The following is a 15,646-nucleotide window of genomic DNA, read 5'->3' as shown; positions in this document are numbered from 1 at the left end:
ATATATTTTAAAGTCTGTTTTTATGATGTTTTAAAGTGTTTTTAGTGCTTTTGTTTGCCACCCTGGGCTCCTACTGGGAGAAAGGGCGGGATATAAATCAATCAATCAAACAAACAAACAAACAAACAAAATATTTAAAGGGCACCAGGTTGTTGAAGATTGAGTTAGGAAAATGTAATAATGTTAACTTTGTGTGTATGAAACAATACATGCCATGGTGCATCCATTCTAATGGACGATGTCTGTGAAGCTAATTAGGCTGCTTTGCTTTATGCCAATATTTTCATCCTGTCCTTCACCCATGGATTATCCAGGTTTTTAGCCTCACAACAACCATGCAAGGCGGGTTAGCTGGAGAGAATGTCAACATCACCCAGTGAACGTTGTCACTGAGTGGGGTTTGAATCTCAAGTCCAAGGTAATGCTCCGCAATGGTAGCTTTCCTCCGCCTGATGCCTTCCAGATGTCTTGGACTACAAGTCCCAACAGCCCCAGCATCATGTGGTGATGCTGGCTGGGACTGATGGGAGTTGTTGTCTTAACCCTCTGGAAGGCACGAGTCAGCACTCTTAACATTTTATGATATTCAGCTGTAATAGTCAGCCTTTTCAGGCCTGGGATCCATGTTTAACCCAAATATGTATTTAGGGACCCACTTCTCAGTCTTCTGGTGTATATTTGTATGATGGTAGTGCTGCTGTTGTAACCATCCTAGATTAGCCACAACCCAGCAGTGGGTCTTGACCTGCCCGTTGAAGGCCAGTGACACCTGAAGCCTGTGTATGTACATAAGTACCAGCACTATTGCCCTAGAACTGAAGTGATGCACTGAACTGATTTGAGGTACATTTTTAAATGGGTTTTAACCTTTTTAAAGCCCTAAACAGCTTGTGTTCCGAGTAGCGTGGATAATCTTGATCCTTCCTCAGAGGGCCCTCCTTTGGGTGTTGTGGCCGCCTGAGGGGAGCCAGGAGGGGCACAGCATAGGGTGCTTGGACTGTGGAATGCTTCCCCTGCTTTTTTGGGTTAGGATTAGGAACATGGGAAGCTGCCCTCTCCCGAGTCAGAACGTGGCTCCAGCTAGCCCAGTGGCATCTGGGCTGACTGGCAGTCGCTCTCCAGGTTTTCAGGTAGGGGCCTTCCCAACCCAGCCTGGAGCTGTCAGGAATTAAACTCATGACTGCAGGTGGCGAGAGGGCTACTGCTCCCAGGTTCGGCTTGTGGGCTTCCCATGGGCATCTGCTTGGCCCCTGTGAGAGCAGGGTGCTGACCTCGGTGGCCCTTCGGTCCTTTGCACAGTGCCAGGCCTCTGCTTGCAACGTTCTGTGTGCAACACGCTACCGCTGAGCCGGGTCCCTTCCCCTGATTTTTTGGGGCCGTGTTTTGCCATCCATGCCCTACTTTTGCGGCGGTGGGGGGGTGTCTGGGTTGCCACGCTTGCCGGCGAGATGCTGGAGGCCTAGCTTGTGCAGGGGCATCTTGATGCCAAAGCAGTTTTACAATCCGCTTGTCTTCTTTTTTGTTTCAGTTGAAGAAGAAGCAGGTTTACGTGGAGAAGGTGGAGAAGATGCAGCAGGCCTTGGTCCAGCTGCAGGCGGCCTGTGAGAAGCGCGAACAGCTGGAGCATCGGCTCCGCACACGGCTGGAGAGGGAGCTCGAATCCCTCCGAATGCAGCAGGTACAGATGGGGGCACTGGGCAGGCCTCCATCCTCCAGTTAAGCCGGGTGGCTGGTTTCCAAGAAGCCCTTTTTAAAAATGAGATGAACATCTGTAGGAAGCCACCTTGTAGAGTCAGGCTGTTGGTCCGTCTTGCTCAATGTTGCGCACACTGGCTGGCAGCTGCTCTCCAGTGTTCCAGGCAGGGATTTATTTCCCAGCCCTCCCTGGAGACAGGATGGAAGCCAGGACCTTCGGCCTGCAAGCGGATTTGGCACCCCCGGGGTTGAACCTGGGCCTTCTGCATGCAATGCGGATGCTCTGCCACTGAGCTTGTTGCTTAACTAGCATTAAGTGAGCATTAGTTTTCAATCTGGAGCGAGGTCGCGGTCGTCTTTCCTTCTGCCGTTACTTGCACTTTGTTGTGTAACGAATCTGCCATGTGTTACAGCTGCACTTGCAGCTAAGCAGTTGCCGGGTTGGTCCACTGCATGGCTGGAATGGTTTTTGACTCTCGGCGAGATGCATGCATTTTTCTTAAGAGAGAATAAAACCTGTTCTGTCAAAGGCTGGAGCTGCTTGGCCCCACAGAGGGCCATCACACACTTTGAACTTGCCAAGCAGCCAGCTTTTAGCTGAATCGGGTGACTTAGCCATTGTTTTCCAGGAAGCCACAAAGTTAGTAAGTATAGTAATGTGTGCTTCTCAGCTGGGATTCATGGTTCCAGTCAGCTTATTGGCTTGTTTATCCCCCCCCATCAGCGCCAGGGGACATCTCAGCCGGCCAGCGTCTCTGAGTACAACGCCACAGCGCTTATGGAACTCCTGCGGGAAAAGGAGGAAAGAATTCTTGCTCTGGAAGCAGACATGACAAAGTGGGAGCAGAAGTACCTGGAAGAAAGCGTCATGCGGCAGTTTGCGTTGGATGCCGCAGCCACTGTTGCTGCTCAGAGGTAGGAGCAGAGTTGCTAGTACGAAAACGGGTTTGGGGGGGGAGATAGTTTCTGGATATTTCCCCTCCCCTCCCCTACCCCCAAAAAAGCCCTCTGCAGGGCTGTAGAAGTCTTGTTCTGTTTGCAAAATTACTCTTTTTGCCATGGATTTTGCTTTGTTCTTCAGTTTTATATTTTGACATACTAAAATACATGAGATCTGTTAGAAATGAGAGAAAGCTACTCTGTGTAGGATAGACTGCTCTACTCCTTCCCCCACCCCTTTCCAGAGTATTCATTAGATGCTGTGTGTGTGCCTTCCTAGGTAAGCGTGAGGGCCAGAAGGTCTGTGTTTCTCAATAAAACGGAATCCTGCACACATCCAGATCCCGCTCTGTGGGGCAACCACCACCCCCAGTATCCAGTTTCCACCATGAGCTCCACCGGCTCATGCGACTGCTCTTTTTCTGTCTGCCAGAGCCCTGTGAGGGGTTCTGTGGGGAGGGGTCCTAGTAACTTGCTCTCCAGTATACTAATCTCTTTGTCTTCAGGGACACCACTGTGATCAGCCACTCGCCCAATGGCAGCTACGACACCTCCCTCGAAGCTCGCATTCAGAAGGAAGAGGAGGAGATCCTCATGGCTAACAGGAGGTGTCTAGATATGGAGGGCAGGTAAAGTCTGGTTGGGTCGCCTTCTTTTGCTCCTTATCTAGTTCAGTTTTGAAATCCTTAACTGCGTGTTGATCAGGATAGGGATGTTTTTTCCCCTTTGACCAGTGTCAAATTTATGTGCTGCGCAATCCATACAATTGCAAAAACCTGTTTGTGTGAGTGGTCTTCTCACATAAGCAGTGTAGTAGTGTCACACCAGAAGAGGCGGCTCTTGTGAGTTCTGTGGCTTCTCTCCTGGGATTAGAAAACTTGCTTCATGGAAAAGGACCGTAGCGCATCCCCCTCCCCTCCGGTGCTCGCACACTGCTCTAGGGAGCAGCTCATGGCATTAGCTGCACTTTTGCACATATGTGATGTATGAATCCACTTGCGGTGATGCCAGCCCACCGTTGTCTGGCCACAGTTACACTGCTTTTCCTTGGCCCGTTATGTCCCCCTAATGTCCCACTTCTCTGCCCTCTGCCCTTCACTACGGCTTCAGGCTGCACACCAGTAATTTTTGTGGGCTTTTGGGAAGGCATGGTATACTGCGCACAGCTGCCTTTGTTTTGCTATTCTAAATAGGTTTGCCAAATGGTCTCTTGGCGTGGCTCCTGGGCCTTGCAAGGCCAGGCAGAAATGCAAGGGCTGAATCTTTTCCGAGCATGGAGCGAGAGAGAAAGTGTCGTTTTTGCCGTGGTATCTAATCAGTAGATCCGTAAACACACACATGCACTGCAGCAGACCTGCCAGAACAAAGAAGCACTAAAACCTCTCCCCAAATTAAAGAGGCGACACGGTGCAATGAATTCACTTCTTTTTCCATCCCCAGGTTATATAAACCAGGAGGTGTTGGCGTTTCTACTTAGAATTAAAAGGGGTGGGAGGATTGTGAAGGAAAGTTCCACGCTGGGAAAGAAAGTTCAGATCTCTTCAGCTTTTGCAGTTGCAGGCCTTGCGTAGCCTTGAGATTTCTTTGCTCCCCCTGCCTTGCAAACTTCCGGTGTCTTCAGCACCAAGTTGGGTTGATCTGGACCAGGTCTGGACATTGCCCGGCAAGGCTTCTGTTTGAATGCATTTTTGTTGTTTGTATCAAGCATTTGTTTTCAAGGCCCTCAATGTTTAATGCTTTGTTTAGCTTTTCTTTTTCTTCCCCTTGATGAGTAACCAGTTGAGTTTCAGAAATGTCTTGCTTCTAAATCTGCAACTTCTCTGGCCCTAAATCGGACTTTGGCAACCCAGTTGCCCTCCAGATGTTTTCAGTCATGACAGCCATCAGCCTTAGCCATTAGCTGGGGTCTTCTTGAGTGTGACAGGTTGTAGCCCTGAGTTAGCAGGCATCCTATTGTCAGATCCATGAACTCTGTTTGCCCCAATTCTTTGAATATTTGGGAAGAGGGATGCGGTCAGAAAAAACACCAGAGGGTTGCTGAAATATTGAGGACTGTTCTGTTGTCCCATCCTAGGATCAAGACTCTCCATGCTCAGATCATTGAGAAAGATGCCATGATTAAAGTCCTCCAACAGCGGTCCCGGAAAGAGGCCAGCAAGACAGATCAGCTTTCTTCCATGAGACCAGCAAAATCCTTGATGTCTATCTCCAACAGTGGCTCGGGCTTGCTCTCCCACTCCTCAACCCTGAGCAGCACCCCCATTCTGGAAGAGAAGAGAGAGGACAAGAGTTGGAAAGGCAGCTTAGGTGACTTCTTCTTTTAATTATCACAAATCATATGGCTCTCAGTGGTCACCTTAAGCCAGAGATCAAATCCCACCTTGCAGGTCCGGCCTTGCAATTAGGTAGAATGAGGCAGTCACCTCAGGCGACAGATTCTGAGTGTTGTAAAATGGCAGTAAATTGCTGGTTAGTGCATGCACAGTGATACAAACAGGTGCACTGTACTAATGGCCGGGCCACATACTCACTTGCCTAAGATTGTACTGTTGCAAGTGTGTGTGTGCTGTGATCCTCTGGGACTACATAATTAATTTTCTAAGGTGCTTGACTCTTTTTTTATTTTTAAATGTAAGTTTCTAGCCCTTATGATTGTCACTGTGTAAGCAATGGCAGGGAAATTCTAATAATCCTCATCATTGTTTAGCAACAAGGTATTGGTGATCAAAAGCCAGGCTTCAGTGCCCCACCCAGCAACATCCCCTTCTCCATGACCACCAGAAGAAGCAAATAAGAGAGCGCACACCATTTGCAAAATGGGTAGCATTTCACGTTGCAGATCTTTTTAAAAATTAATTGTATTCTTACCCGCCCTTCATCAGAAGGCCCAATGGTGGGTTGGAGCACATAAAAATACAGTGCAATCAAACAGTACACAGTAAGAGCCCCACCCATAACCCCAAAACAATCATTTCATTGGATTTCATACCGTGAAATAATACAAAGCAGAAATGGCAAGTGCACCAGTAATCTTTGCAAACATTCACTAACGATTGAAGTCGTATAAGGAAGGCAAATGGGAGCTTTCTGCACATATGATTTAATCATGAAGTTCAATGCTGTAGAAACCAGGGGTTCCCAAAACGTGATCTGTGGACTGCTGGTGGTCCACAAGCTTCATTCAGGCAGTCTACGGCATGGCTCAAAGAATACAATTAAAAATCATGCGGCTTCTAGCAAAGGGCATTACAATTGCTGCAACTGGCAGAAAAATGATTTAAGTGGTTGGCCAAGAACCTTAGCAATTTTCAAGTGGTCCTTGGGGGGAAAACCTTGGGAACTCCGGTGTATAAATCGTACAAATCCCAACAAGCTTGCACATGCTTGATCATTTTTTAAAAAAATTATTCCATTTGCAAAATGTGCATGTTTAAGGAACATTTTGAACTGTGCTTCTGACAAGCAGCACTTGGGGTAGAGGAAGGGAGAGAGGGTGATGAGAGCAAAGCCTGTTGGAAACACCCTCTCCAAATGATGGGCTAACATCTCGAGGCACGGTGCACCATGCTTTCGAATCTTTGTCTCGTTCATCCATCCAGCCCAAGCAGTCTAGGAGGCGTAGGAAGAAGAACAAGGCTCTATGTTGCTCTGCATGCAGATTCTCCTCTCTTTTCTCCCCTCCTCAAGCTTATTTGAAAACAAAACACATGAATCTCCTTGCATGTTGAAAGGGAGCGTGTCAGGGAAAAGGCTGGCCTGAGACCTTCTGCCCAGCTGGCTAATCTTTTATGTGCAGGGTGTTTTCTTGTTTTCATCAAAGGGCATTTGGAGATCTGGACAATAGCAAGTCAGGAATGCTGCCTCTTTGTGTAACTCTTATTCTGAGGCCGTTCACTCCCCACCTGCAGTCAGAAGTCATACAGTCTAGCAAAAGGTGCAGCACTTGAGACTGCTGATGTTCTAAATGTGTCTTGGGAGTCTGAGCCAAAGCTGAGCAATTTGCCGGGAAGGAGATCCAGGTGATGGAGATACGAGCAGAGGCTTTATTCCCGCTGGCAATGCCTGCCGCCTGTCCTCATCTGCATTCTCCACTACCAGAAAATAATAACTTAGAGGGGAGGGAGTGCCTAAATGGCTTGTCTCGTCCGGGGACAGGAGCTTTTACCTTTCTTGAGCCCGGGACATGTCTACCTCCTGTTGATATGTAGGGTAAATTGGTCTGCCTCTCTGTCCACTGGCAGTGCTGTTTAAAGCCTTTCCTAAATCTTGCTCAGACTCAGTTTGCCTCTTTGAGTGATGTCCTGGAGCAAATGCGTTTGCAGCAACAGGGAGAACAGACAAGCTGCTTTTTTTGCCATTGTCTGTGTTTCGTTGTGATTGGATTTCACGGCTGCGTATTGATCTGATTTGTTATTCTGTAAACCAACTTGGGGGCCCTTCTTGGCTGAGAAGCTGTATACAAATGGTTACCAGTGATGAACATAGGATGCCCTGCTCTTCCCTGTCCCCATTTGCTCAGGGGAGGGGGGCAGAACAAGGCTTGGTGGCAACCACGTAAGCTTTGGGCCCCTGGCCAGGAATCTCATTTTACTTGAAGGTTGTGATTCTCTTTATTTTATTTAAAATAGGGCTAGAAAACTTCAGGCTTGAGGGCCAAATGTGGCCCTCCAGGCCTCTCTTTCTGGCCCTCACACTCCCCCCAGGCCACACCCACCATCAGTCCCTGCTTTGCACCCTCCTGGAGTGTGTGTGCCTGCCTGGAAGGTGTCTGGATGGAGGAAAGAGGCAGGTGGGGGGTGAGAGTGTGTAGAAACTAACCTGCTGTACAGAAGTACAATTTACACTGATTGATTCACCTGCTTTTGCCTCTTGCCCTGCCAGCCTCCTTCATGCCCCCCAGAAAATTGCCCAGAAGGGAAAGCGGCCCTTAGATGAAAAGGTTTCTTACTACTGATTTAAACTATATTTTAGTTGTTGTTGTTGTTATGTGCCTTCAAGTTGATTACGACTTATGGCGACCATATGAATCAGCGACCTCCAAGAGCATCTGTCGTGAACCACCCTGTTCAGATTTTGTAAGTTCAGGTCTGTGGCTTCCCTTATGGAATCAATCCATCTCTTGCTTGGCCTTCCTCTTTTTCTACTCCCTTCTGTTTTTCCCAGCATTAGTGTCTTTTCTAGTGAATCATGTCTTCTCATTATGTGTCCAAAGTATGATAACCTCAGTTTCATCATTTTAGCTTCTAGTGATAGTTCTGGTTTAATTTGTTCTAACACCCAATTATTTGTCTTTTTTGCAGTCCATGGTATGCACAAAGACTGCAGAAAAGACAAATAATTGGACGAATAATTTGTTAATTACATGTCATCAAAAGTTTCCAGGGTGGAATACCAAAGTGTGACTTGCAACTAATTCGCAAAATATTATGCTTTCAGTTTCAAGCCAACAAATAAGCCTAACAAAATGCAGCAAGACAAGAAATAAAAGCAAAATAGGACAAAATCTCAAATAAGCGAAAATGTGACCTGGCCACATCGCGTATTATTGCACAATTTAGTCCTGACCAGACAGAATTCCTTAATAAGCTGAGTGCTTCAGGTTGCTAGATGGGAAATGACTCTAGTGGTGTGTGAGGCCAGCATCCTCCCGGGGAGCAGAATGTAAAGCAAAGCTGGCATCATGCAGCTGGTGTGTCACTGCCCTTCCCTTTTCTCCTCAGGTGTTCTGCTGGGAACGGAATGCCGCTCCGAATCCATTCCTTCAACCCCTTCGCCAGTCCTTCCCTCTACGCCACTGCTGTCTGCTCACTCCAAGACCGGCAGCCGAGACTGTAGCACTCAGACGGACCGGGGAAATGAGCAAGCCAAGGTCACCACCACCACCTTCTCCTCCTGCGCTCCAACCCCTCCTGTGCAGGGGAGAATCCCTGCTATGAATTTGACCTACGGTTCAGACAAAGCAGGTAATGTGGCCTTTTCCCTTGGCTGAGCCCACAGTTCTGGGTGCTTCTCAAGAAACAGAGGCACACCGCTATTTGGGCACCCAGAACAAAGGCGGGAGGGAACGGGATAGCCATGGGCTACTAGACCCATCTTCATGCCACTGCTGGGGGTCCCAGCACCGACTCAGTTTTCTTTGGCAGAGAGGAGTTAAATACCACCCCTTCATGCAATGGTAAACCCCCTCTGAATACCGCTTACCATGAAAACCCTATTCATAGAGTTGCCATAAGTCAGAATCGACTTGAAGGCAGTCCATTTCCAAGGCTGCGAGGGTCTTGTCCTGTTTCTGAGGAAATGATGATGTGCACTGATGGGTTTTATTTCCAGAGACGTCATGGACGTAAGCAGTCTGATCTAGACACACCCCTCCTCCCTTGGTAAAACGCCTTTCCTTCAGACTGCCGGTGGGGATTTTGTGTGATTGAATCCTGCAAAAACCCATGCACATAGAAGAGGTGGGGGTGTCTTTGCTTCTCTTTCTCCCTGGCATGCTGGCTGACTATGCGCGGAGATACCATTTTGTGGGGTGCCCTCAGTCAAGCAGTTGCTCTGCAGTGGCGGTCTGAAGGAACAGCTTTGCCACATGGGAGAACTGTTTCTCTCAGCAGGGACGTAGAAGGGCCCGACTGGCAAAGGGGAGGGGCTTGATTCCCAGCCCACCCGCTGTCAGCACCTGTGGGTGTCGTGTCTGTGCGGCAGTATTCTCCTGTGCTTTACAGGAGGCAGCAGCCACTGGGCATTACTGTAAAGCAGGAGAAAGGCCAGTGAAATCGTTTTGAGCAGTTTCCTGAAAAAGGCTGGCATTGGGCAAAACCTCCTTGTCTCTGTCGCCACTGCCAGATCACATAGAAAAGCCAGACCCCGAGGATCCGTGTCACCCTAGCTTGAATCTGGGATTGGGGAGGGGCATGCAGTTGAAGCGGTGTGGCTGTGCAGACAAGAGCAGGCTTGACTAGTGGTGACAGTGGGGAGAACTCGGGAAGCAACGTTACCCCGCTAGAGTCCCATGTAAGTGAGTGGTGGTCATGTTTGCCTATCAGGGCAAGGGAGGTGTTGATCTTGGGGAAACCTGACCCTGAGAGGAGGCAGCGCAGGTGCCCGTGCACAGTAGACTCTCCCAGGTTGTCACACACTTGCAGCCTCCCTGCCGCAGCCATTTAAAGGAATCAAATGAATAGATTATTAAGGTTGGTTTCTTTTACTAAACCTGTTGTTCTGAAGAAAAGAAACCAGACTTTGTTTTTGGGCAGTGTGTTTATCTTTTGTAGGAGATCCCACCTTAGTAGGGACATTTACTCCAGCAAGGGGTGGGGGAGAATAGCTGTTTTAAGATGGTGCCTGCTGTCTGAAGCTTCACAAATAACTTGTGAAAAATAAAAGATTGCTTAATTAATTGGGGATGGCTTTTGTTTAAAATGGCTGTTCATCTATTAATCTTAACCCAGCTTTCCCCAACCTGGTACCTGCCAGATGTTTTGGACTACATGTTCCATCAGCCCTGGCCATCCTCTCGAATGACCATGCTGGCTGGGGGGCTGTTGGGAATTGCAGCCCAAATATCTGGAGGACACCAGGGTAGAGAAGGCTGATCTGTCTAGCTTAAAGGCTGCAGGCTAGCCAGATACAAAAACATAAAAGTGTATTGCTCTTGATTGGTTACTTGCCCTCTAAGGTGTCTTGTTCTTGGGGTTTTTTCTTATTTCATTCTCTTGTTTATAGATGGCTCAGTTTTCCATTCCAGCACTCTAGAAAGAAAGAACCCAGCTCAAAATTTGGGGCAGGACCTCAGCGACGGGGAATTGGTGGAATATCTTATCTGAAGAAATGCAAAGCTGGAACGGAGGAGCAAGAATCCCCCCCATGAAACTTTTTTTAAATAATGAAATAGTTAATTGTGGTAACTGAATCGTAAAGGAATCTGCAGCTTTGTGCTGTTTGTATATATTTTTCTCAAAGGTATGGACAGGTTAACTTATGTTTTGTTCCAAAATTATTAAAGTAGTTTTGTTCTTTTGAAGAAGATTCTTCCCCTACCTTCTTTTTAAAAATACTGGATCTGGTAACACCTGGATAAAAATTAAACCAAGGTCTTAAATGCACTAAAAAATTTAAAATGTCAGTATTTTTAAAAACCTGTGTTTTAAGAAAAGTAAGATCTATGTTTAGATGTTGATGTCCATAATGCCTTTAACAAAGCCTGTTACCTCCAGGTTTCTCAGTTGCCAGACAATTATTACATGGTGCTCTCACTTTTGAGTGTCGTTTAAATGTCCTGAATATTCAGGCATCCCTGAGAATCATTGTATGAACCTTCAAATGATGGAAGGACACTTTTGTGTTCCTTGTCTTCCTTATGAGAGTGTCCATTTTCATAGAACATTCCAGGACTGGGGGAAATGTTGATTTCCGCAACGTGCCTGCACTCAAGACTTTTTTCCTTATTGTTCATATCGTGCTGTACTTTTGTTAGATATTCCAAGATAAAGGGGGCTTTATCCATTCAGGATTTTTCAGTGAACAAGCTGTTCGAGGCTCTCCTGTCTGTTGTCCCATTCCATTTACACCACAGTTGTTCAGCTGGCTTGACTGAGTTACTCCTAAACTATGTTAGTGGCAGTGTGGGTCAGCCAGCTGAAGGCCTTGGAATTTTTAAATACCTGAAGCTTGATTCTCTGTGTGACCATTCCAGAGAATTTTTTCTACACCATATGTTTGTCTCTTCCCAGATGTCTTGTAAACTGTAATCTCATTCCAGAAGACAGCGGCTTTTCTCTTAACAATTGTACCTTTTGATATAAAAATTTAGTGCCTTACTCAAGATAATGGTTACATTGGGGTCAGTCGTTTTTTAAAAAGAAAAGGAAACTTGCAAGTTGAAAACCTTGCATTTTCCTGAAACACTCCTTTTCCTTCTGCACAAATTTAGAAAAGAATAATGGATTAATATCTAAGGAATGTTGCAGGTTTTTATATAGATGCACATATACTCCTGTAACTTTCATTATTCTGTTTTCTTGAGAGCTGACATAAATCTTGTAGCACTGGGGTAGCAAACATTGCAGGGATTAAGTTCAAATGTGCATTTAAAAGTTTCAAAAAACCAATGTGTTCCTATTTCATATGTTTTAACAACTGCCTGGACAGATCCCAAAGTTCTTCTCTCACAGAAGAGAAGCACAAGCAAAGAAGCAACTGAATTAGTTGCATTCAGAGGCCACAGGAGGAACCTTGGAACAGATTGGGAGCTTATGGATTCAGTCCTGTCCTGCAGGGAAGTGTCTTCTGAGCAGAGTTCACTCTCCTTATCCAGGCTCCCATCCTGGGGTAGGTGAGAGGGCACCTCAGTGCCGGACATGTTGCATGCAAAGCTCTTCTTAGTTGCTTTAGAAGTGAATTGGTATAAAGAAAAGGGAAAGAATCCACTGTGTCCCACAGCGCCTTTTGAGCTCCTGGAGAATTTCCCTTTGGTAGGAACCAAGCAAGTAGTCTTAACACATCTGAGGGTGAATCTACCCAACCAAGCTAAAGGAGTCCTTGAGGGTTGCAGGTTTGTCCCTAAAATGTTGCGCTAGACTGGGGTGGAAGGCTAATTCAAAGGAGTCGGCTCCATGAAGAAGCAGAGGTCTCTGCAGTTGCATCCACTCTTCTGAATGCTGATCCAGTGGGATCCCAGGCTGCACTTTGGATTAACAGGGATCTGCAGAGGCACCATGTGGTTTGCACATCTGGAGCACCCTTAATCTGCTGATATTTGAACAGCCCACTGCTGGGAGGGAGCCTCATAGCAGTTGGGCTTTTGTGCAAACTACAGGAGGCTTCCATTTCCCCTTCCTCTTATCACCTGCCCTTTTCATTATGCCAATTCTGGAAAGTTCTGCCTCTGAATTAGGAGGTCGTATTTTCCAGTAGCCTCATGTGTAACTTCTTGCCCTGTTACAGAATTAAGTTAAAGGCAAAGCTACTCCGAAGTCAAGCTGCACACTTCTTTTCTTCTACTGGAAGTGAAACATGACAGTATAAAATGGGTAACCTCTGTGCTCGAACCAAACTTTAGACTAAGAGTTTTAACATGAACTCGGGTAATACAAGCTAAGCTGTAGATGAGCCTTCTCCAGTGTGGCACACTCCAGTTGATGTGGACTACTGCTTCCATCAGCCCCAGGCAGTGTGGCTGGCGGAGGTTGTAGTAGCCCTAAACACCTTTGGGGCGCCAGCTTGGGGGAAGACTGTTTGTAGGTTGTATAAAGGAAGGTGATGTAGTCGTTCTTGTTTTCTTAAAAGCAAATCCACAGGTGTTGGGTTCCCCCACCCCATTTTAATGCTGCAGGTGTCTCCCTGGCAGCTTCTTTCTGCTGAGAAGAGCCCCATTAGACTGGATGATTCAGGAAACTGATTGTGGGGATGGTGATGCCGGCATCTCATGTTCCATCCTGTTGTGAGGAGGGACTTTGCAGAGCTCTGAACGTGTTGAATGTCTTTGCTTGGTGCCTCTCTCTATATTTCTTCTCCTGTACCTGTATAGGAACATGTGTATTTTTATGCCTAGAATGTAAACCTCATGACACGTGTAACTGTACTGTATTTATGAAGAAAATACATTTCTTTCTGAAAATATGCTTGCTTTAGGCTGGTGTTAGTGCTCTCCTTTTCAATACCCACATCAGCGTTTAGATGGTAATCTCTGCAACTGGGGTGGCTTGATGCCTTCCTGCAGCAGATGAGGGAGATGTCTGTCTGTATACACTGTAGAATTTACCCTCTACACATGTACAGTGGCTATACAGTACTCCCCAACCTTTCTGTGCAATGTTTTTCACTCCACGCCCAGTCACTCCACAGTATCCCACCCTTATCTCTGGGTGATCCTGGGTACCCCCCAAACCCCATGTAGTTATAGTTATTGCTAGGTTGTATGCGAGGCAAACCTTTCCTTTAAGTGTTACCCTGATGGTATGAAGCTGCCACCAATTTCAGAATGAAACGCCTTTAAAGTATTTACCAAGAGACTCCGAAGACTGTGCGTGTTAGATTTAGTACCAGGGGTATCTCGGGTCTGGGAGAGTCTTACATCTTTTACATTTTTGGGAGCAGGGTTCCTATGTATCTAGTATCCCACGAGCCAATCAGCGTGAAAGGGGAGTGTGTTAGCCACTGTGAAGAGTCTTCTAACATTCTTCCTTGTCCTTTCCTGCTGATTGGCTTCTTGGGACTTCTGTTGTTGTGGGAGAAGGCATAAATAAGGGTTTCATTCTCATCTAGCACCAAAAGGGGGGGAGGGGGCGTGGCTGTGACTGTCATGAAAAAAGGTACTTCTGAATTTGCTGTTATGCTGCTGTTGAATACCATTTGTTAATATGCCACTTCAATGTCTGATACCGAGTAGGGAACAAAAACAAAAGGATATATTATTTACTGTGCATGTGAGTATTTTAAAACATCAAAGATGGTATTAAGCTCTGTCCATAATATACCACTCCCCTGTCTACCTAACCCTCCATATCCCTCAGACCAACCTGCACCCTCTCCATCAATTCTGCCTCTATCCAACCCTCAGAATAAAACCAGCTGAACTCCTTTAACTGACAAACCTCAGAATTTAAAAAGATTCCTCCTGCCCTCCCCCCCAAACAGAGACTCCATCGCCCAATCAGAAATATTCACGCCAAACACTCCTCCATTTTACCCCTCCCTTGTCTACTGACCATACAAGGACAAATCTGAATAAACAAAGAGCAGCGCCTGGCTGACATGTTTGCATAGCCTTGTGACAGTGGCTCACCTATGGATGAATGTTTATTTGTTTTATAGGCCGCCTTTCCTCCAAGGAGCTCAAAGTGCTGCACATGGATCTTCTCCTCTCCATTTGATCTTCACAGCAACCCTGTGAGGTGGGTTAGGCTGCTTGGCCAAGGTAACCCAGTGAGAGCTTGACAGCTGAGTGAGGATTTGAACTGGTCTCCTAGGCTCTTCTAGACCTAGCACTCTAACCCAGAGGTAGCCAGTGCGGTGCCCTCCAGATGTTTTTGGATTACAACTCCAGTCCTTCCTGAGCATTGCTATCCTCACTGGGGCTGATGGGAATTTGACTCCAAACATTTGGAGGGCAATCACTGCTCTAACCACTATACCACACTGGTTCTGAACTCCAGTAGTTATCACCATCAGCCCCAGCCATGATGGCCAATGGTCAGTGACAACAGGAGTTGGAGCCCAACAGTTCATGTGAGGCCACAGGTTAGTCGCTTACGGTCTACACTTAAAGGGAAAGGCAGCACGTGGTGCTTCGTGGTGTTCTCAAGGATCAATGCCAAGCCCCTCCCCCCCGGGCTTTTCCCAACTGGCATGGTTGCCTGTGGTTTTTGTGGCAGGCAGGGCTCTTGGTGCCTTCAGCAGCGGCCCTACTGGAATTGTACCATGTGACTCTTTCCCCGTCATTGCATCTTGCTCAGTGTCAGGTAAAAGTTTTACCTGTTGAATTTCTGGCTATTTGCCTACATTCAAAGGAGGGAAAATGGCGGCCACTGTACCCCAACCCTAACCACTGATACACAAAATTTGGAGCTGGCTGCCTACCCGTCTTATGTTGATATGTGACAACCAGTAGAGAATAAAGGTAGGTCTCCTTTTCTGCTACACAGCTGATTCCTTAGTGGATTTTTAACAGCCTCCATGTCATCCCCCCCCCCTTTGTCTCCTGGCTTGGGTGCCCAGTTGCCCAAGACGCTCTTCTCCCAGTCCAGGCAACTTTTCTCTGAGACTGGGTGGAGCAAGCAGGCCTTAAGCTGGCGGGGGGGGGGGGGAAGCAACTGAGCTGGGCTAGGACAAGTTGCGGTTTATAGAGTCATTTAACAGAGGAAGATCATTGGCTTATGGTCATGCCACTCTTGTGCAAGCTGCTCTAGGCGTTTTTGCCATTACGGCATGTCTAAATCAGTCTTCCCTAACCTGGTGCCTTCCAGATGATTTGAACTATAACTCACATCAGCCAGCACAGCCGCCTATCAGCGAC

The 15,646-nt window shown here is 47.0% G+C and overlaps 1 protein-coding gene across 4 annotated transcripts in view; it reads left to right on the top strand.

The window, feature by feature from the left end:
- AMOT (angiomotin) overlaps nucleotides 1-13,251 on the top strand; it is a 67,157-nt gene extending 53,906 nt beyond the window's left edge. For all 4 annotated transcript variants that reach the window (XM_061598150.1, XM_061598148.1, XM_061598149.1 and 1 more), the window contains exons 8-13: nucleotides 1,529-1,678; nucleotides 2,420-2,610; nucleotides 3,141-3,263; nucleotides 4,709-4,941; nucleotides 8,355-8,597; nucleotides 10,357-13,251. In XM_061598150.1, the coding sequence (XP_061454134.1) occupies nucleotides 1,529-1,678; nucleotides 2,420-2,610; nucleotides 3,141-3,263; nucleotides 4,709-4,941; nucleotides 8,355-8,597; nucleotides 10,357-10,457 (1,041 nt within the window). In that variant the 3' untranslated portion in view covers nucleotides 10,458-13,251. The remainder of the gene's footprint in view (nucleotides 1-1,528; nucleotides 1,679-2,419; nucleotides 2,611-3,140; nucleotides 3,264-4,708; nucleotides 4,942-8,354; nucleotides 8,598-10,356) is intronic.
- The last annotated feature ends 2,395 nt before the right edge of the window (nucleotides 13,252-15,646 follow it).

The sequence above is a fragment of the Rhineura floridana genome, chromosome 16 (assembly GCF_030035675.1).
Source record: "Rhineura floridana isolate rRhiFlo1 chromosome 16, rRhiFlo1.hap2, whole genome shotgun sequence".
NCBI lineage: Eukaryota > Metazoa > Chordata > Lepidosauria > Squamata > Rhineuridae > Rhineura > Rhineura floridana.
The sequence above is the reverse complement of the archived record's forward strand: the minus strand, read 5'-3'. Positions and strand labels throughout refer to the sequence as shown.